Source organism: Aythya fuligula, chromosome 5 (assembly GCF_009819795.1).
Source record: "Aythya fuligula isolate bAytFul2 chromosome 5, bAytFul2.pri, whole genome shotgun sequence".
NCBI classification, from domain to species: Eukaryota; Metazoa; Chordata; class Aves; order Anseriformes; family Anatidae; genus Aythya; species Aythya fuligula.
Genome location: NC_045563.1, coordinates 7804079 through 7825855, shown reverse-complemented (window position 1 = coordinate 7825855; position 21777 = coordinate 7804079). Strand labels below are relative to the sequence as shown.

At 42.1% G+C, this 21777-nt stretch overlaps 1 protein-coding gene across 2 annotated transcripts in view; it reads right to left on the bottom strand.

Annotated features, from left to right (window-relative positions):
- The window catches only part of BRF1 (BRF1 RNA polymerase III transcription initiation factor subunit), a 171991-nt gene that overhangs the window by 122617 nt on the left and 27597 nt on the right, over positions 1–21777 (bottom strand). For both annotated transcript variants that reach the window (XM_032187558.1, XM_032187560.1), the window contains exon 3: positions 1940–2113. In XM_032187558.1, the coding sequence (XP_032043449.1) occupies positions 1940–2033 (94 nt within the window). In that variant the 5' untranslated portion in view covers positions 2034–2113. The remainder of the gene's footprint in view (positions 1–1939; positions 2114–21777) is intronic.

Sequence of the window (21777 nt, the reverse complement as noted above, 5' to 3'; positions counted from 1 at the left end):
GAATCTGTAATCTGGGATTTGTTTTTGCACTACACTGGCCTTGAAACACTTTAAAACAAAATCGAGAAAAACAAACCGGCAGAACACAGGCAGAACCTGAACTCACTCTCCCAAAGGATCACAGTTACATTCTTAATATCAACAACAAAATGAAGTTTGATTTCAAAAAAAAATCAGCACTAAAAGAACTGAGCCATAGAGTCACGCACTATCACATCTTGATTCCCAGGTCACACAGTAACCAAGCAGGTAAAGATGGAGTTTTGGGGGATATTAATATAAAAATACAGAGCCTATATTTGTAGTCTTATTCATAACATACTTCTACCGTTTTATATGCAAGATTACATAGGAAATGACCTATTTTTAACAAAAAAGGTGGAAAAATTAATTTAGGTATTTTTTAAGTGTTGACCAGACCAGTATGTCTTGCACATTACTGAGATAGAAGCTGAAATATTTAAAAAAAAAAAAAAAGTATATGTCAAACAAAAACAGAATTATTGTTTGTTTGTTAGAAGAGTTAGACATACTTGTTGCACAGATAGCTGCTGCGTTACAATGTACCTACTTGCCTATTACAGCTTAGTGTTCCAAATACTTTTATCACTGCCAATTAGGAAAAATGGATTTGTATATTATGGTTAGGCTATGATTTAGTAATATCAGATAATGATTATAAATATAAAAATGTGACATGGGCATAAAAAAGTGGCAATGCTTCTAGCTGAACACTGTCTTTACAGTAACGGAGTTATACCATTCAAAAGTTTGCACAAGATACATTAGAAAAGATTAGTGTAATAGGCAAGCCTTATTTTAAATTCCATTATTCCTGCAAAAATGTTTGTTTTTTTAACATATAAACATGATGACTACAACATTATCAGAAAACACAAGTTTTAAGATAAAGATAGATCTCAAAAGTAAAAATAACTCAGATCCTAAAAGGAAAAATAAGCTGTTCAACTGCTAAAAGAAATATAGAATGAAAACAAGCAATCTAGAAAAAACATCAAATAGAATACTGATGATTTGCACAAACTGCTTTAAAGCAGAAAAGGACAGCTAAAATAATACAGAAGTAATTGCCTGTATTCTCTTGGGTTCATGATACTAAACTCCAAATTGCAGTTACTGCAACACAATATAAAAAACATATATAAAGCAAATAAATTTGAATACCCATCAGTATTTAAGTTTATAGGGATTTAAAAGAATATTTACAAAACAAAAATATTGATGTCTAGAGCAATGAGTACTTACTTGCAACTCTAACCCGTGCCATCTCCAGCCATTGACTTCCTGCATGATCTTTAAGCAAATTTCAGAATTTGTCAAATGTCTTTTCCCCCCAACCTCAATCATGTTACCGTCCTTCCCACAAGCATTAAAAGAAAGATATCCAAGTATCTTGTTGGAAAACCCAGTGGAATTAAGATCTGGTTTTTAATGCTGACGGTGCACAAGGCTTGGGGTTAATTTTCAGTTGGTTTACTTTCTGTTTTTCCTTAATAATAAAAAAAACAAACAACTAGCAAAGCACAAGAAAAAAACAGCTTTTCACTAGAAGAAAATGTTGAGAAACAAGAAATTAAGTTACTAAGGGTATGCAGACATAAATTTATGGATCCTTGAAAATAATACTACGTATTTAGAAAGGGAAGAATTTTACTTGAACCACAGGAAAATATCCCACTCACTTCATTATACAAAACCAACAGACATAAAATTAGGTCCTAAACACTTACCTTTTCAATTTTATTATTTTTTTTAAATTATCTAGCTGATCTTTTTTTTTTTTTAAATGATCTTAACTTGCTAAAAGTATGTTTTTTATTGTCACTGCTTGAACAGTGAACTTTTTGCCCTCCATCATAGGTGTGTTACCTAGGGGACCGAGTGGTAACTCTCAGATTGCACAAGCGTGAAAGGATACGAGGAGTTCCTTCTGTTCTGCACACCAGGTAGAGACATGCAGCAATTACATGGGTCATCTTTCTCCCCCGGGTTAGGTGCTTGCTCACAGCCATCTTGAAAAAATTAAAGGCGGTATCCAGACAGTGTTGATTCAGTTGAAGCTGGTTTCCCAAGTGGTGAATCTGCCGTTTTCCTAGAAAAATTAACAAGGAAAAATAAATTCTTAACAACTTCATAACTGAAGTGCTTTTCAGGGTAGGGTTTGAATACAAAACCAAGAGGGTGGATTTTGGATTTCATCTCTGTATTAAATACAAAAGTTAGAACACAGCAATGAATCAAGTTCCAGGGAGCTACATCACTGGTGGGCCAAAAAAAAAAAAAGAAGCCTGGATTTGCACTCCTAAACCGAAATGTATTCAAGCTATGAGCCCTGGAAAATGAAGTTGCAAAGATCATTCCAAGAGAGGATCAAAAACACAGTCAAGACACCTCAGAAAGAAAGATTACACCCCCCTCCCCAAACACAGTTTGAAAATTGGCACTACAGAGCTCAGCTTTTGAAAGCATCAGATCATGTCAGATTTGGTGTTAGCGTGCAAACAAGTGAGACATTTTGCTTCATCTCTCCAAGAGCTGATGAAGTTTGCAGTTCCTCTGACCACAGCCTAAGCCCATAAGGAAAGGGGCTGCTCTGAGAGCCGGTCTGTGATCACCACTGATAGGGAGGCACTTCCTTCCTCCAAACACTTTCACAGCAGTGCCTTCATTTAAGGCTTGGCTGCCAGACTGCGGAGACTCGTTTGTGGCTCCAGGAAAACAAATGGGCCTTCACCCTTAAACAAAATAATAATAATAATTAAAAAAAGAGTGCTTCAGATGATTCATTGCAGGAAGCAGTACAGCTGCTAAGACAGATGTGGAAAGCAAGATTCAGTCCATTCTCACAAGTCCAGCTATAAAAAAGTGCACCGAAAAGACAGCTTAAGAAAAAAGATGGGGGGAAGTCATGAGGAAAACAGTACTGAAGTTCCTCGCCATAAAGGGGTCAGACAGCACATCAAGAAAAATCCTTTAATTCAACGTGCTGGACAGATGTTTCCAGTATGCATATTTACAGGAAACACTCATCTGTTCCCTTCAGAGATGTCAGAAGCAGCTTTGCTGAAGCGGGCACAAAGCTTGTGTGTGCCTCAGCAACCCTTCCTGCAGAAAGCAATGGTGACTGCACAACACTTACCCCAACAACGCCTGCAAACACTGCACTTCTTAATTTTATGCAAATTTCCTACATAATCATCACTAATAACACGGTAAAATGGTTAACCTCTGAACAACCTCCTGCCGAAAGCGCTGGCTCGACTTGGCTTTAATAAAGAGTGACTCCAGAAACCCACCAGGGCCGGAAAAACTCTGGACGAACAGAAGTTACAGCAAAGCCACTGCTCCTGCTCTCTGTAGGGATGGCAAATGGAGGAGATCTCGGTGGTGAGCACAAAGTCACTTGGGGCAATCGGGTACACCACATTTGGATGAAGAAGTAATGACAGGAAGGATACGTCACCTTCCACAGGAGGTACTGGGACAAAAAGCTACCCAAGAGTATTCCAAAGCCCATTAAGTGAATTGCTTTTCCATTAACATCAGCAGGCACTGGACTGGTGGCTTTGATGCCTTAGAGTCTCAAATTCATACACATCTCCCCACAATTAAGACACTACCTAGCACTCTTCCTCCCTGAGTTTTATTTCACAGTCGACGACGTGTGCTCTGAAGCAGGCTCTGGGTTTCTACAACCCTCAGTTAGCAGAGGCCAGTGGGGATCAGCGAGGCTAGAAAAGGTGCCTCCTATCAGCTAAGCTTCCTATTTTATCCCCCAACTTGATCCTGAGAGACCCACCCAATGGAGCAGAAGGCAAGACATGAGCAGGTCCTGGTCTGGCAGTGACATGCAGGCAGAGCTCATGCCTCAGGTCTCCCCCAGTTTGGAGACTGGGACCCCATCTTCAGCCACCCTCTACCCTTTCCTCACACAGGAAAAACAAAGAGCTGTGGACATCCCCAAAGCTTACAGATCCCCCCACCACGGTACAAAAGCGACGGCAGGAGCTGTGCAGCTATCGAGCCCCAGGATGAGGGGACAGACTGCAGAGATTCCTGCTCTCCAAACTTATTTTTCAAGCAGAGACACACTGGATCCACCTTGCCCAGGCCTCTGGGCCAAGAAAACAGACAGGCAACAGAGAAAGAGCCATCAGAAACAATCCACCATCTGACAGAGCACGAAGCACGGGCAAGGAGAGGCAAGGAGATGCTCCCCTGTGGCTTGTGACCCCAAGGAGTCCAAATGGAGCCCATTAGGGCTCTTAGGTCAGAAGTGCCTTTCACTGGTGGTGTTCTCCATTCTGGTCACACTTCATCAGGCTGAGATGAAGACACAAAGAACTGTCATCTGTAGAGACTTTACGCACTATGTGTAGATGTACAACCACTTAAAAATAAATGAAGAAATAAGGAGAGCTGACCACACCACTGCGCCTCCCCCAGCTTCAGGAGACCCAGACCGGAATCACCTCAGCAGCGAGAGCACGTCATTCCCTCCGACTCAACGTCTTCAAAGTCACAAAGGCAACTAACAGGAAACAATTCCAGAAGTTTTAAAAGCAAAACTCGGACAACACTTGAGTAAAGCTTTCATAACAAACATAAGAGCAGCTAGTGAAGGGCCACCAGCTCTTCCGAAGGCTCCTGGGCTGAAGGCAGAAGGCCTGCAGGGCCAGCCTGGCTCCTCAGGGCAGTGGCACCCACAGGGTGCAGCCACCACACAAGAGGTGACGAGGAAGCCACATCGCCACCAGAGCAGCCCAGGGCACACACCAGGGACCAGCCCAAGTGAGCTGGAGATGCAGAGCACAAACTGGACAAGCATCCCTGAGGGGTATTACCCCAGCACCCCCTTGGCCTGTCCCCACTGCGAGGCATTCTTCCTCCCAGGAACTCCCTTCCCATACAGGCAGAGCTCCACACCTCGCGGGGCACTCAATAACATCGAGAAAGGTGTTTATTTTTTTTTCCCCCCAGTCTTTCCCACTATCTGGCCTCACCCCCAAGCCACCATTAATATTCTCTGAGTATTTAACCTTAATTTCAAATGTTGAAATAGAATTCATCGTAATCCATCCTAGGCAAATACTATGCTTTTTTGAATAACGTACACTTTTTTAGCTGAGCTTTTCACCCAGCATCAATATTTTAAAATGCAATTAATTTCGGGGTGGCCAGTCATTGTCTATGGACAAATACCAAAGAGATCCGAGAGCCCAGAAAGGTACTCATCCCTGTTAGGAAATGCTATTTCATTACGTGCCATACACAGCCTTCTGCAGACTAGCAAAGGCTTTAGATCTGTGTGCTGGTACTTCCTCAAGCTGCTCTGCAGTATTGTCAGGCAGACAGCTTGAGCAAAAATACGGCTGTGATTCTGCCAGTGACCCCCCCAAACGAACAACGTTACGCAGAACAAGCAGCAGCATCTTAGAAGCGACATGTGTCTCGATGACTAACTTGGTTTTGTCCTCATCTGCTACAGAAGAGAGATAAATGTACTATTTATAGCACCATCGGCTAAGATAAACATTTACTTTCAGCAACCAGTCTCCTATTTACCAAAGGAAGATCAAAAGATATGTTGGGTTTCCCTCCTGCCCTGAATTTAACATGACAACAAATTTCTATTTTCCTGGTATCTTATGCAACAACAGCAACAAAAACAAAGAGCTGAGTTACCAATATTAACTGCATTTCTGGATTCCTACACAGGGAACATCAGATCCCTTGTACTCCTCCTGGTTCCTCTACAAATTCAAGAAGCATTTCCACTCAAAAGGTAGCAGCCAAGAGAAGGCAGGTATCAGCTAAACAGTTTTTGTGCCAGTACTGCAGTAGCAAACTGTTGTACAGTGCCCTCAGCTCAGCCAGATGACAACCGAATGGAAATCACAGAGCAATATACTATCTGTTCTGCCAATCTCACCGATCTGGTATTTCCAGAGCTGAAAAATATAGATGTTATATTTTATTTAACTATAAGTACAGCAATTTTGCTCTGTTGGCATGTGAAGAGCAGACGTTTGCACTTAAGAAAAAATAGGGCATAAGAAAATAACTCATCAAAACAAATTCTCTATACAGCACTCCAGATAGCATCAAGAAAGACAAATATGAACCGAGACCAAACTCCCATTCGTACTGCCGTTCCTCAACATGAAAAACCCTCATAGGAGTGCGATGGTATCTACAAGGCTGCTAAGCATTCAGAGAGCCTACCGCAGCAGTACAGGCAATGCAGGGAGGAACTGCCGAGAAGCTGCCAGCCCTGGGGCTCAGAAGATGAGTAATTCCCTCCAGCAAACCCACGATACTGCAAGCATGCCCACCAGCCCTTGGATGCACTTTCACTCCCCCTGCTCCTTGCTAGCCGGGTGGCATTTTATAGCCTGCTATTTCGTGTTCTTCTCCTGACTATCTCTGGTTTGCTCTACGCTTACCAGCATGGCTTCAATCAGCCCGAAGTGCTGGCTGATGCCCGTGCTGCTGGTCTGACCATATGGTCCCAGCGTGCAGCTAGCTGGTCCAGCTCTCTGCAAGGATGCAGCAAGCCTCATGATCTCAGCCAAAACAGTAGGAATATCCAGCATCGCAATGCAATTTATTAGCAATCTGCTCAACCCAGCGTTCACCAGATTACACTGCAGTGTTACAAACTCATCAAATAAATTGAATTGCTCTACTGGCTGGAAAAGAAAAGAATTTACCTTTAAACCGCACCATGCTCTGGGTTATAAAACAATATGCATGACAACTTTCTGACTTTCTTATCCATTATACCCAGTAGAACGATAAAAAAAAAAAAAAAAAAAGCTTGAGAGGACAACACAAAAAACTGGCAACTACCATCCCAGTATTATAAAGTAATATCATCGTATGAAACAGTCATAAATGCATATTGAATTTTTTCTAAATTGCAAGACAAGACGAGAACAAGCAGACAAGGAGACAGAGGTAAAGCACACCCCCATTAGGTACGTTTTTTGTGTATCAGTAGCGTGCAAAAATAGTTTCTTTTCTTGGGCCTTACAGGTCATTGACAGAACCTGGGATTTCTTTTTGAACCAGAAGTAGTTTATAAGATCAAAGCTTACACTTTATGCTGGCCTTGCAATTTAGTGATGGCATTCAAATGGTGTCTGTATCTCTGGGAAAAGGACTAGGAACTGTCTTTTTAGAGGCTGCACAAGCCCATCAGCAAGGTTACAAAAATCCTTCCCCTTCCCTCACCAGTAAAACAGTAAATTTATTTTCCTTTAAAGAGTAAAATAATAAAAAAAAAAAGTCTAGAAACAACAGAAATTTTATGATGTTTAGGACAGATACCAAGCAGTTCCCATTTACTTCTCTAAGGCACATCATACTGGGCAGGGTGAGGAACAGAGAAAGAAACAAAAGGAAGAGAGAAAAAGAAGCTTGCGTTTCTATAAGCAGCACACAAAATCAAGTTCCCAGGCTACCAAGTAGTAAAGTTTATCACGCTCCTGAATCTGCATCTACAAACAAAAGGCCCTTTTCTGGTTTTAGTTCCAAGTCTACTAAAAAAAGTGTTTCTACTCATCCAATTCCCAGCACGCTGAAAGAAACAAACACTCTCATCTCTTCTCAGCTGATGCCAATCTCAGTGCTTTAGACACGCACGTAAGCCTCAAACCGAGAAGTTCAGATAGGACAGCTGAATTCCTCTGTCCTTTTAGGTCAGAAAATTTACACACTTTGGACAGAGGAAACTTGTTATTACAAAATAAAATGTAGAGGTTAGCAATCACTGCCACAGAAACAGATCTGAAGAAAAACCTTGGTAATATTAAATGCTTACACAAGTGGCAGCTGATAGCAAAACTGCAGCTCCATTCTTTTTATAGAAGCAAAATAGAAAAATGGGGAAAAAAAATCAGACCCATTCTTTACAAGCAATTTTCTGTCTTTTATGATCTCGTTACTACAGAAACATCTTATTCTTTTCCACTCTTCAAGAGGGATCATACCTTTTTTTGGATCCCTTAAAAGTCAGTTATGTCAAGTAGCTGCAGCTATTTATTACTCTCCTCTGGCTTCTGCCTGCTCATCCGCAGCTCTTCCCTCCGACCAACGAAGGCCGTACTGCTGCTATTTCAAAGTAGCGCTTTTTATAAGTTTCATAAGTTTCCAGGGAAATAACAGGCAACGCACAGCCAGAGCCTAAATGAATTGTTATTACAATACTAAACTGCATCATCAAAATCAAAGCATAAAGATTTCCTCCCCGTCTGCTATTTGCTCGAGGGGCTCTGGAAACTAATGGTACCTGAATTGGGCGATGGAGTCGTGTTAACAGCACTAATCCTTTTCTGCAAAAAGGGATTGTTATGGTAACAAACACTGGATTCTATTAAAGGAAATGATTTGGGTGACTTTTACTTGGGTATTCATTTTCCGAATCTGAATTACTTTATTGACTGAATTTTACGTGCAGATTTCATTCTGCATTTGGTTTTACGCTCCTTTTATTTTCTTGCTTGGAAAAAGCTCACCAGAAGAACTCCCTGGAAAAGAAAAAAGAGCAGTTCTTATGTGTGGGTATCCCTGCATGCTTTGTCATATCTTTCAATTTCAGTAAGTCCCAGCTCAAAGCCTGAATGAATTTCCTGCTCTTTGCTCCATGCCAGGCTTCTGTGCTGTTTGTATTACAAACGAGTAAAACAAACTAACAAAGCCACAACAGGGAAAGTCCAGGAACATCAGCACGGCTACATTTATGAAGGCCGGTCCCAGAAGCCTAATCAAGAGTAGGGTCCCATGATCAAAGACAAGAAAAACATTTAAAGGCCAAACAATGGCGGGAGGAAGGGAGGAAACCGCAGCGCTGACTGCAGCGATCGCACTGAGCCTTTCCAGCAACTGGCACCACAGGCAAGTGAGAAGCAGCTTTATCTCCGCGAGCCTGCAAGGAAAACAGCCAACGAGCACTAAAAGCAGCAGCACAGCAGGGCATTATAGCAGCGCTGACCTAGCACAACAGCTTTAATTTTATTAAGGATGGCTAAGAGGCATTCCCAGCAACACCTCATTCATTGCCTGCAAGGAGAGTGATGGGAGATGCTGGCCTCACCCCCATGCTCTGCCCACCTTCAGCCAAGCCCCAAACCCTGACCCTACTGTTGCTGAGGTGCCCGTGGTCCCTAAACCTGTGTCTTTTTTCCCAGAACAAGCCCCAGGTCCCCCAGGAGAGGTGTGGGGCCTGGGGCTGAGCGCTTCAGAGGCAGCTCCTGGAGGAGCCGGCTGCCACTGGGGTCTCCACGCAATGGAGGGGATCCCAGCCTTGTCCCTGGACGTTCCCACAGCTGTGCCTGCACGACTGGGGGGATGCACTGAAAAAAAAAAACAAAAACAATTTGAGAAACAATCCTTGTGAAATTAAAAAAAAAGACTTAAGCCAGACCTGTTTAGCCAAGGATTGATGCCTCTACTTTACTTTCTTATGGCCAGAACCACGCTACGTCAGTCCCGACCTGCAGCACTCAGTTCCCTGCCTGCTGACATCCACTCAACCCAGCCGTTCTGCCTCCTGCGGGATCACCCCAACCACCAACTGCAGCTCTCCATCCCTCCTGGTGAAGAAGCCCTTCTGTCGTGTGTCAGAGGCTTGTTCGTTCAGCTACAGAGAGCTACAGCAGGCACCGTCACGATTAATGGCTTAAAAATTCAAATAGTCGTCACTGCCCCAACTACTTCTTAAATATTTGATACTAAGCTACTTTTCTTCCACCTAGAAAATCTGCTGTTAACATCTCTTCCCAGCACTTATCTGTACTTCTTTAAGTATTCATTCCCTCAATTTTGGTCCTTGTGTTCCATTAATGCCAACACAGGCCTGCGAAATGCCCACATAACTCCCCCCCAACCCCTTTTTCCATTCCCTGATTATAAGATATCACTCCCACATGGACAGGCTCCTTTCATACACAGCAAATGGCCATTTGAATTCATTTCCCCTGCAGTTCTGAAAACTTTGGCACTGCGAGCAGTTCCTCTGATTTGCTGCGTTGAGTTCCTGGATCCCTGCTCCCCTTGCAGGTGCTGCTGCAGCCTTGTTCCCATTTTATCCATCTAAACACTACTCTGGGTTCAACAACAGGCTGCTGAAGCCCTAGGGTTTGTTCGTGGGCTGTACCTAACCGATTGCTCTCTTTCTCCATCATCCTTAGACAGTAGCTTCCTTGCTTCTTATCCTTAACTATTATTTACTTGCTTTTTAAATCCAGCTAAAGAACTTTTTGCTAATAAAATCCTTACAGAACTTAACTTCTGCTATCACAAGTAGGAAAACCACGCTTGATGCTGACATTAAAAGAAAATACACAGAAAAGCAACACGTGGTCAATTCACTCACATCTGAAGGCACGGCATCACGACTGAGCCGAGCTGAAGCCCAAGCCGTTGCTGCAGGCAGCACTCCCACCTCCAGCCCGACGTTTATGACAGAGAGGAGGGAACCTGCCCTGCTGAAAATCAGCCTGAAGAAGAACAGAAAGTTAAGTTTTCATTTGGAGCAGCTCCCCCATAACTCAACAAGTGGCCTCCCAAGCCCCGAGCTGGTGGAAGGTGGCTGGGGCGAGGAGAAGTGCTGTCAGCAGCAGCACACACGTGGATCGACTTAAAGCGAATGTGAGAGCACAGCCTAAATGGGTCAGAGAGAAGCGTACACACAATCCCTACGCTTCCTCCCGCTTCTCGGCTACTGCTCCCAGCCCTTGCTGCTCTTCTGATCCAACCTGCTTGCACAAGTCTGACTGATCACAGCTTAAATACGTGCTAACCCATTCATTTAGTTGTTAGTGCACTGAAATGGGTTTTGGGTTTTGTACGACCCTTTTTATTTCCTGAAGTTTTATCAACTGATTTTTTTTTTTTTTTTTTTTACTGTTTTAAAGTTGAAACAGCTGGAAGGCCGCACTGCTGGCAAGAACCTGGAGTACACGCATGATTAATATAAGATACCCCTTGCTTATCTGACATCACAGGAGTTAGAATGAAAAAATTAGGGTATCAGGAGCTTTTAGGTCATGGTAGCTATTGAGCATGCAAGGCATCCTTCTGACAGCACCATCAGTTAGGCTATGCTTTAAGCTTCCTCTGTTTTATTTGGACAGTGATTTTTTTAATTACACTTTAAATGACAGTTTTTTCTGATTTTTCTATACCTTTATGCACGTAAAGCTTTTTTTCCCCCCATGCTTACCAATTACCAATTGTTACTCTTGTCAAAACAAGAAATGAAATATTTCTGCTGTCACACAGCATTACTGCTGATCCAAGCACTACGCTCAACCATCCAAAATTTCTATATTACTGCAAGAAAAAAAAAAATTGCTTGTGACATAACCTGACAGTTTGGATTTTTTTTTAACTTTTAAAAAACAGTAATTTGAGTATTATTAGAGAGGTCAGAACTTGTTTCCCACCTACAAAGCAAAAAGCATCTAACTAACAAACAACTTTGTCCAATCTACACAAGGAGGAAAATTCAAGAATGCAGCATCATATGCAAGCAGAATCTGTTGCCTATCGGTGAGAGTTGTCAGAACCTTTAAAACAAAACAAAAAAGTGAGGGCTGAACACAACAGGATTCACTGCTGCAGTGGAAAACTTTATAGATGCGCAGGGTGTATAAATCAGCGCAATGTTATCTGCTCGCTGACAGCAAGTTCTAGTGCCTTCCCTGCGGATCAGGGCTTTTGCAAGGCAAAGAGTGAGAACTGAAAACTGACAGGAGCCGTTTTTCAGAGTCCTGCGGACACCGCAGAAGGAGGCAGGAACCCCAGATATTACTGATCCACTTGGGCAAGGAGGCAGGAGCTGGAGGTATCCCCTGGCCAGAACTGCAGCTGGATGAGGGCAAGGAGATGGAGAGGAGCAGAAGCAATCGAGTGACTGCAGCTGAGCAATTACCTCTCCGCTGCACTGCAGTGACTATTAGCTAGAGCCATACATACTAAGAATGTTTTAAAAAAAAGTTTAATCCACCTTCCCTGCTATAAAAGCCAGCACAGCCCTTCCCTTTTCCTGACGAAAGGCTCCTGTGCATCTCTGTAAGCCTTCCCTACCCTCCTCATCCACCTTTTAATACTTATCTTTTATTACATGCCTGAGAATTTCCTTGTCCTCAGACACATGCAGAACAATTTTGCTCCCCTAGAGTTCAGCTCCACTCTTCTGCATGCCAGTTGTTCTATCAAAATACAACCGGCAGTGGTAAATTATTTCCACTCCCCATCGTCCAACTGTGCAGGCAGAGAAAAACCTTACTGACAGAGACTAACACCGCTTTGCTCGCAACCTGTGCTTGGCCTTAAGGTTGCTGCTGCTGCTGCTTCAGGACTGGAAAAGGCCTGCAAGCCTCATGCTACTTCCAGCATCTGGCTTGGGGGTTGCCTTTTTTCTTTTTCTTTTTTTTTTTTTTTTTAAATGTATTTGTTTTCTCCAATTCTACACGCAAATGTAACAAAAGGCCCTCTCTCCCCATCCAGACCATACCCAGCTGGCAAACACGAATGACACAGTAATTGCAAAAGTAAAAACTTCATAAATATCAACTAATTGGCAAATTCCTTAAGCCACCTCAAAAAGGGAAATGCGGAGAAAAAGCATCAAGGGAAAAAGGACGCAGAGTGAAGTAGTTGGAGGGGGTGTGAAGAAAAAGAGGCAGTTATTAACAATATCAAAGGGATAAGAGATAAAACACGATCTAAAAATGGAAGCAGAAAGAGAAGAAGTGAAATCAAGCTGGAAAAGGCACAGAGCCATAACAAAAACAAGAAAGATTGTATTAGGTTAATACTTATTTAAGGTATTTTTATGTGAGGCTGACAAGAGCAGTCAAATATTTCATTCCTTTATCTAAAAGGGATAAGAAGCCCAGCGGTTAGGTAAAAGAGCATCAATCTTTATTCGGGCTGCAGCTAAAGAATGCAATTCTGCCCTCAGTTTGTCCCTGGCAGCTGAGTCCATCAGCTACTGATAACGAGGAGCATGAATGTGAGGGGGCTGCTCTCCTTTACTGCTACAAAAGGCCTATTTAGATCAGAGCTATGACTGCCCGATAATTTTATCTGCGCACAGCCCCTACACGATGGAAGAAGTTAGGGACAGAGCTTCAACCTCAACTTCTGCATTTCCTTCCTTTTGAAACTAAAAATAAGTGAAGGTTGCCACAAATCTCAGCTAAACAATGAAATAGATGGGTGATGCTATTTATCAAACCGCTCTCTTGTGCTATCTGCTTTGGCTTGGAGTTGAGAGGAGATTTATGGCCAACGAGAGAAGGCACATATTTCAGACACAGTCCTACGTTTCTTTAAACAATAACATTTATGTAAGTCAGATGTACAGACTGTTCCAGTAAAGGGTTAGAACTACAATGCCATCTATGTATTCCTACAGAGCCAACATGTCCCTCTCGGAAAATATTTGGCATATTTGAGCAGTATCCCTCTTTATGTATGTAATCTCTTCCATTTATAAGAACCTATGCGGCACATACAATATACCATTAACAACTTTTCCAGGTGGAGCAAATTATCCCCAGGCTTTACTTTCCTCAGGAACCCCAAACACCCTCAAATTAAAGAGGGAGAACATGGTGGTGGGGGGACAACGACGACTGTGAAAGACCCAGGGATCGAACGTCCAGCCTTCATCACATTACTGAACATGATTTGTTAAGAGAGGAGCAGAAAATCAGTAGATTTCTGGAAGATAATGGAAGTTTAAACCATAAATAGAAATGTACATGAGCTCATGACTAAGACCTAATGACATGAACTTAAAGGAAAATGTAAGCACCATATTAACAAGAACTTACCACACAACTCATCGGACCTCATAACAGTTTCCCAAGGGAACTGGTGGAAAGCCCCGCTGCTTGGAACAAATGAATCCAGGAAGAGCAAGACACAAGAAAAACCACACAGCATGGAGCGATTCCATAGAAGAAAAATAGGCCGTGCTGATTTCCTAGGTTGAAGTTCTCATGTTTTTGCAAAATTGTAAAGCTTAAGAGAAAGGGGCAACTTTCTATGACAGAAACATTGTGTGCTCTGAATGTACAGAAGAGGAGGAAACATCCTCCCCCCACGTTCCCAAAATTGCCATCTCTGCTGGCTCAGTACAGCAGCATTTCAGCCCGTTTGCAGTTTGGTAGCACATCAACACAGACCCAAGGGCAATCTGACAGAACAACCCAGCCTGTAGAGCAAAGATCCACCTACTCAACTTCCCACCTCTTCAAAAACCTTTTCCATAGTCACCACTCCATTCTAAATTAAATATTGCATTAATGACACTTTGAGCAAACCAACCAACAACAATAAAAACACAACACCACTCAAACTGTGTGGAATTTCTTCCACAATCAAATCTTTAGATACCAACTTCCTTGGCTCTTCTAGATGATCCACCCACCCCCTGGGTGCTGGTCCTTAGTAGTTAAAGACAATTTCAGGTAAGGACAATTACATTCTCCTCTTCACGTGCTAAACCTCAAAGATCAACTGCAACACACTTTTCTGTGCAGTCTGACTCCAAGACAGGATGTGAGATTACCCATTAAACATACATATCCAGGACTAGATGCATTATTAATTCATTTCCCCCTAGGTAATATGGCATGGTGAAAAATAGCTACCAGAGAACATACTGACTAAAGACTTAAACAGAAATCAGTGGATTTACGTGATGATTGCTATGCAGCAACCTAACGGACCTCATTAAAGGAGATATGGATTCTCCTCCCCTGACACCGCCACTGCTCCTACAGGGTAGGCACTGATGTTTCACACAAGGAGGAATATTGATCGTAACCTATCTCAAAAATTGCTCTTATACCAGTCATGAGAATGATCTGTCTCAATAACATCCAAGCCTGAATCAGACAGGTGTTAACTTTTTAACATTTTTCTCATTAGTGACAGTGTTTCGATTTCTTTTTTTCTTAATAAGCTGGCTATAAAACACTACCTGCCTCAGAGTTTCCATTTGGTAGGTGCTGTAAACACCAAAATTAATTTTTTACTTTTGTCCTCTTTGACTTTGTGGAGCTACGCTCAAGGAAGCTTCCCTTAGGAATCACTTAACATCAGCATCATCTTGAACCTAAAAAAAACACAATGTATTGCTTTGGTAGAGTCCACAGAGTAAGTTCTACTTACTAACCTCTTAAGACCCACAAGAAAAAAAAACAACTCTTCAATCAACTGCCTGCCTCGGATCTGTTAACGCTACGAGCGGCCTCCTCTCTGAAGGCCTCAGAGGTTGTACCGCTGTACTGACCAACCCCAAGGACCCCGCTTCCCTTTGCAGAACAATCACAAACTGGCTCTTTCTCCTTCCTACCTTCTGTATTTCACTCTAGAGCAGTAAGAAAAGACAGGCAGATGAAATTTAGCCTAGCTCTGTTCATGATGACCCGATGTCTGTATAATCACGGGCCCGGCCGACAAAGTAGCTCCAGGACGTGCAGAAGTTAGCATTTCCGTATGATCAAACGCCATCCTGCTACTTTATCACACAACAAGAGGTATAGGCCCCACTTTGTTTAAACCAGCTTTAATTATCATAAGCTTCAGCACTCAACTTCCTCCTGAAAGCCATGCTCATGTGGAGGGGGAGCTGACCTTGGCACAGCCACACATTTCTGAGGGCTCCAAATCCATCACGGGCTCAGTTTCTTGTCACTGTGCCTATTATCCTTTGGAAATAGGAACACTCCAAAACTTCAGCGCAGCATTTTGTTCTAAGTGGCTGCTATTACGCTGTCTCCCTTTTATGTCTTCCTTCCCACGGACTAAATCAGGAACGGGTATCTGACTAAGATCCCTCGTAGCTTGACAGTGAGTGACTGCACCTGGAGGAGAACACAGGCGGCTCTCCGCACCACACCATGGAGGCAGGTCCTCTCTTCTGCTGTGAGACAAAATGTTCCATGGGTACTCTCTGAAGAACTTGACTTTTGTTTCCATGTCACCACTTAGACTCCCTCGTACTCTGAAGTTTTCTTAGGGTAGTATTTAGTGTCACTGTAAGCTCACAACTTGACTTTCCTAGCACGACAAGTCAACGTTTCGCAGAAATCCCAAGCAAGCTTAGAGCTTTAGCTCTCTATGCCAAAGACCTTGATTAAAAAACAAACAAAAAAACCACAAGCTTCTTAAGAAAGAGACCTACCCACACATACAGTAGGAAAAGTGTCTAACCAATGACAAAAAGAACACGCAAGCAGCCCTGCAACCCTTCAGAAAGAACATTTTTTCCATTCCCAGTTCTGCACAGCCAGAAATAGTCTCCTTAAGGACATTTTGGCACCCTATCTTCCATCAACGAACGGCAGGTTCACTGTGGACTGAGAACAGAGACAGAAGTACGTTTATGACCACAGGATGCCAAACAACTTTATTTTGACCAAAGCCACAGATACCCGCTTGCTCTCAAGAAAGAAGCTGGCAGCAAGCAAGAGTTAACTTCCAGTATAGGGCCAGCTGGAACAACACAGACCACTCAGACAACAAACGTCACCTCACAAGCACCCTGGATTTGTTCCAAAAATCACTTGAAAAGTGGTATTCTTCCTTGACACGCTCAAGGACTGATTCAGCTTGCACCAGCAGCAGTATTTTTCTCTAGTGCATGGTAGGAATTATAGTCTCTAAATCTATTTTGAGATGATTTTGAATGGTCTCAGGATCCATATTTTCCCACCGTATCATTAGGAAAGCTGACAAATTATTTTCCTGGTATTTAAACTTTAAAACAGAGATTGCATGCAGCTAAAAAATATCAGACTACTTCATCACCTCCCACCCCCCAAAAGAAAGAAGCCTTTAGGTACAGAAATACATTTTCTGAGATGGAAAGAGATTGCACTTGCAAAGCTATTCACCCACATTAGTATTGCTTATGAAATCACTTACAAGATTTCAGTTGACATTGAATAATTTTATTTCTAGCTACTTCCCTGAGCTCACGGAGCTTTCCCGGCCACGGAAATAAGCAAACACAACACCTGCTTGGATTTGGCAGGCTGCATGGGGCTCAGAATAACAAGGCAACCCCTCCGAAATCTTCTTCATTTACAGATGCTGATTTGCGGATGACAGCTGTGCTCACCTTTGGAAATGCGGGTGAATTTGGATTAGCAAATGCTGACAATTCATCTCACATTTAAAATGGAGGCTGCTAGTTAGAGAGGGGTGAATGATAAACTAAGGGCTACTACCGATTTCCTGATTTCTCACACAAAGGCAGCTTCCTCCATTTCACTTCACAGCAGACCTAGGGGAAGAAACAGGAGAGGTATCGTATAAAAACCTCAGCCTGAAGACTAGGTGCAACTGGAGCAGCTTGGTCTGTACTGTTAATCATTTGTATTTGGCAAGAACATTTTCCTAATCTGTCAGCAGTTAGATTTTTTTTTTTTTACTTTTTTTTTTTTTTTAATAAGAATTCAGGTAAGTATTAGAGGATGAATTTTGAATTTACCCAAGGCAGTTGAAAGGGGAAACCCCCAGCCCCCTTTTATCCTCCCCCCCCCCCCCAACACACACCTCTCACACCAGCTCCCAGCACTCCTCACATTTTGTGCTAAGCCACTAACTCAGAAAAAAAGAAAAAGTGGGCAGTTTCCTAAAGACATCAGTCTGAGCAAGGAAGGGAAGTGAGACACATGCAAGAAGTACAGCAGCAAGCCTCGAGAGCAGTTCCACAGCATGCAGCTCCTCCGATTTATCTAAGACGCTACCCAGAGTCTGAAAGCAGAAGTTTAAAGCTGTCTGCACTGCCTCATAACGTGCAGTATACATATTCTATGAGCAAATTAATCTCTTAACCTGATTTAGAAAGCATCTTCTCCCACGTAAAAGGATCTCCTTAAATCTAGGCTTGCACGTGCATGCACGTGTCCAAAGGAACCAGAAATGCCCTTCTGCACTGAGGGCTGTGTAACACCCTGAACTAACAAGACAGCTTCCAATGGTTAGCACCCATGCTATGCCCCACGAGACTCTGCAGTGTTTTTGTCTCCCTTTTAGACAAGGCAACGTGATGCTTCCCCAAAGGCCAGAGCATCAAAGATGGCTGTTTTATACATCAGTTCTGCAAGGACAGGAAAGAGGTTTTAGCACCTTCAGGTTTAGCACGTTCTGTATGACCAAAGTAGCTCGGTACTACCTCAGACCAGACCTACTGCTTGGTTTCTGGAGAGCTACCCATTCTCAGAAATTCATCCAAAACAGGCTACAAAGTGAAGTGCAAACTACTGAACCCTGCACAGCTCCCTTTGGAGCAATAATAAGCTCGTGATTCCCACCATAAAAATAGCATGGAATGTTTTCCCTGAATAGGGATTTATGGAAGTCATCAAATAGTGCACATAAAGGTACAGATGTAAATATTCATGTACTTTAATGAGTGACAACCGCACACAAGAACCTGTGTCTAATCCCTGTACCAGAACCCATCCCTGTATACCCCTGAAATCTGGAACTAAGATCCTAACCTGCTTCCTCAACATTACACATCTCATAATATACTGTCCAGAAGTACTAATAATCAACTGTGTGGTTTCGGAGTACATGAAGGAAAAAATATACTGCCTTACCCTAAAAATCCAAACTCTAATTGATTTTGTTAAAAAAACAAATCACAGGTTCATTAGCATAATATTTCTTAGGGAGTCACACAGTTGAAGGTAATTAGCCACTTGCTTAGCTGCATGCAGTGCTAATGGCCTTTCTTTGAAGAAAGATCCACATCTGTTTGATTTTTCTATTGCTCAAACTTAAGAGAAGCCTCTTTCAGTTGAAGCAGGAGTAATCTGAGCTGACTTTAGAACAGCTAAGCAATCAATTACCTTTTCACTTAATTTATGCTGTGTTTGTTTGGGACAGCTTTGTCTTAACAGTATAAAGGCTTTAGATCTAGGTGATTAAAGCCAGATTTCTAGATACATATTTGGGATCCTAAAGAACAATAGCAAGCAAACACAGCTCCTGCTGACATCCAGAGGAGGTCTAAAGAGCACAGCTCAAAAACAGGTTGAAGCATGCTGAACCTAACATCCTACCTACACAGCAGCTTGGGTTCAAGGAGATCTTGCTGTACTTTTTCTCTGCTTTATAAACATCATTTGCTTGTAATTTCTATCAGAAATTAATCAATGCATAGTAAAATAAATAAGTGTGAAGCAATACAATTCATTTTTGAAGTGTTACATTCTCAATGTAGGAAATCACAACTAAAGTTATAGCCACGCCAATACCTTAAGGAGAGCTATCCTTTGACAACCTTCTCTCTCCCACAATTACTTAACCTTCCTTCATTTTACCTACACATTCAACAGTACTTAGGCTTAGTCTACATGGGCTAGTATTTAATTGTCCGTATTGTCCAAAATTATTCAATTACTTGAATACAAAAAGACCCTACAAATCTTCACTCGATGGAACAGTTTGCAACTTTTTTTCCCCCATTTCACAGTTCATCCGTGAATAGCCACTTCCACAGAACCTTTGGAAAAAAGGAACTTTCTTTACAACGCTAATTACTATAATTACTATACAGCTTTAGAAAAAAAAAAAAATGACTATTTTGTGTGTATGAAGTTATTTTTTTCCTAGAAAAAAGAAGGGGAACATGACATGTATTGAACATATTAAAAAAAAGTCACTTAGCCTGATTTTTATTTTTTATTTTTTGTGTAAGGAGCCTCCTCCCATAGGAGGCTGGAGTTCTTGCCTTTCAAAAACTGTAAGGTTAAATTAACTGCTATTCAGGAAACAGGTTATTTTCAGCTTATGAAGAGACATCACTCTTCATTCTTCAATCTTTGATAAAACATGCAGTACTTGCATGTTATCCTCCCTCATTATCTAATGAGGAACTTCATAAGCTCATCACCCAAGTAGAAATCACCAAGGCTACAGCCCAGCTATGGTCCCACACACCCAGCACGCAACCTCTTGCATTACCCCACACTCCATTTTTACAGCAGGAACAACACGTGGGAAATTCACACCGAGCAGCCAGAAGAGCAAAACCAAAATTCTCAGGACGAGCTCTACTTTAAAGACATGATTAAAGAAAAAAACAGAACTCTTTCTCGCCACTCCTCCCATGAAATTACAGCTGAATAATTACGACAACGGCATTTTCTTTTAGAATTTGAACTCTATTAACAAGTGCTTGTATCCGTGTGTAACAGCACCACCTGGCGACCTTCTTTAGTGCCATATAAAAACTGTACAGTTAAGGTACAGTAATCAGCATAGAAAAACATTTTAGTTCTGGTTCTGTGTAATTTGGATTCTTTTCAATTAGAAATACATGCACTTTTTATCAGTAAATAGTAACATTTTATGATTCTGCTAAAGAAAGAGCTAAACACCAGCTGATTTCTGCTGGTAAATAGGGGAAAGCTCTTGACACAGCAACAGCCAATTTAGTAAAATTCTGGAATTCATTCAAATGTTAGAGTATAACAGGTTAATGAACTTAATGAATTTAATGGTTTGGTTTATAGTTCATACAGACGAAAGGCCACCTCAGAATTAGAAACCATCAAGCCTAAGTTATTAAAATCACTTGAAAAATCAAACTGAATGTCATGTATGCTATATATTCTAATTGATTAAATATATAAACAGAATTAGCATTTTGGTCCTAACGCATTAAGAATTTTACTGCTGTTCCAGTGGAGTATCTCAGAACAGCTAATACATGTTGCTGAAAAAATCCTTAGGGATCCTGACATGAAAAAGTACTCCCTGAAGACGTAGCGAGCGACAAGAATTCTATTAGAGTGGAGCATTTCTTCTTCATCATTCCTTTTTAAGTTGCGACTAAATTAGCACAGCCTGCACACTCCAGGGTGTGTGCTGGGAGGATGGAGGGGGGGAAGCGGAAGATATAAAGGCCTGAGGCACTTCAAGCAGAGAGCATCCATCTGCCAGCAGCAGTCAATGAACAGAACATTTCTGAAAGCTTCCCACTCATATTAAGTCAAGCCAAAAGAACAGAAAACACCTTCCTTCACTCTGACTGCGCAGGATTGAACGTAACAGGACGGTGAGTTATAAATACATGTAAAAATATAAAGGAGAACAATGTGGTCCTGCGTTCAGCCTCTCCTGCTGCAAAGCTGGTTTAAGAGGCTCATCTCTACAGCATCCATTCCCTCATCTACTCTATGGCAGCATGCAGAGGAGCGAAACGAAGTGAAGCAGAAAAAAAAGTTGGTTTATTTATTTTTTGTTTTGGCTGGTGGGTTGCTTTTGTTGTTGTTTTTTTTATTTGTTTTTCTTGTGTAACCCAGATATTTTCACTGAAAGGCAGGGAACAAACCAGCTTTACTGCTAGGCATGTACCACGGAGCCAGCCTCCAGAGCTGTAGCTGTACAAAGCGAAGGCTTCGGATAGCAATACCACTTAAAGAAGTTCCCAACCCTTTACACAATACCTCACTGCCACCCGTGCACCACAGCACGTCAGCTCCCAGGCTGACACAACTACCCACAGGAGCACAGCAAATGACAGAGATCACTCAGGTTAAAAATAACTTGCATGCATGCACAGAGTTGTCCTGGTTGGGAAAGTTTGTTTGTTTTTTAAACTCCTGAGGGGTTTCTGTTGTTGCTTTGTTTTTCTGGGTGGGTGTTGGATGTTGGCCAGTCTGCCACTGTGTTGGATGTGGGACCCTCACACGGAACATGTTTCATATC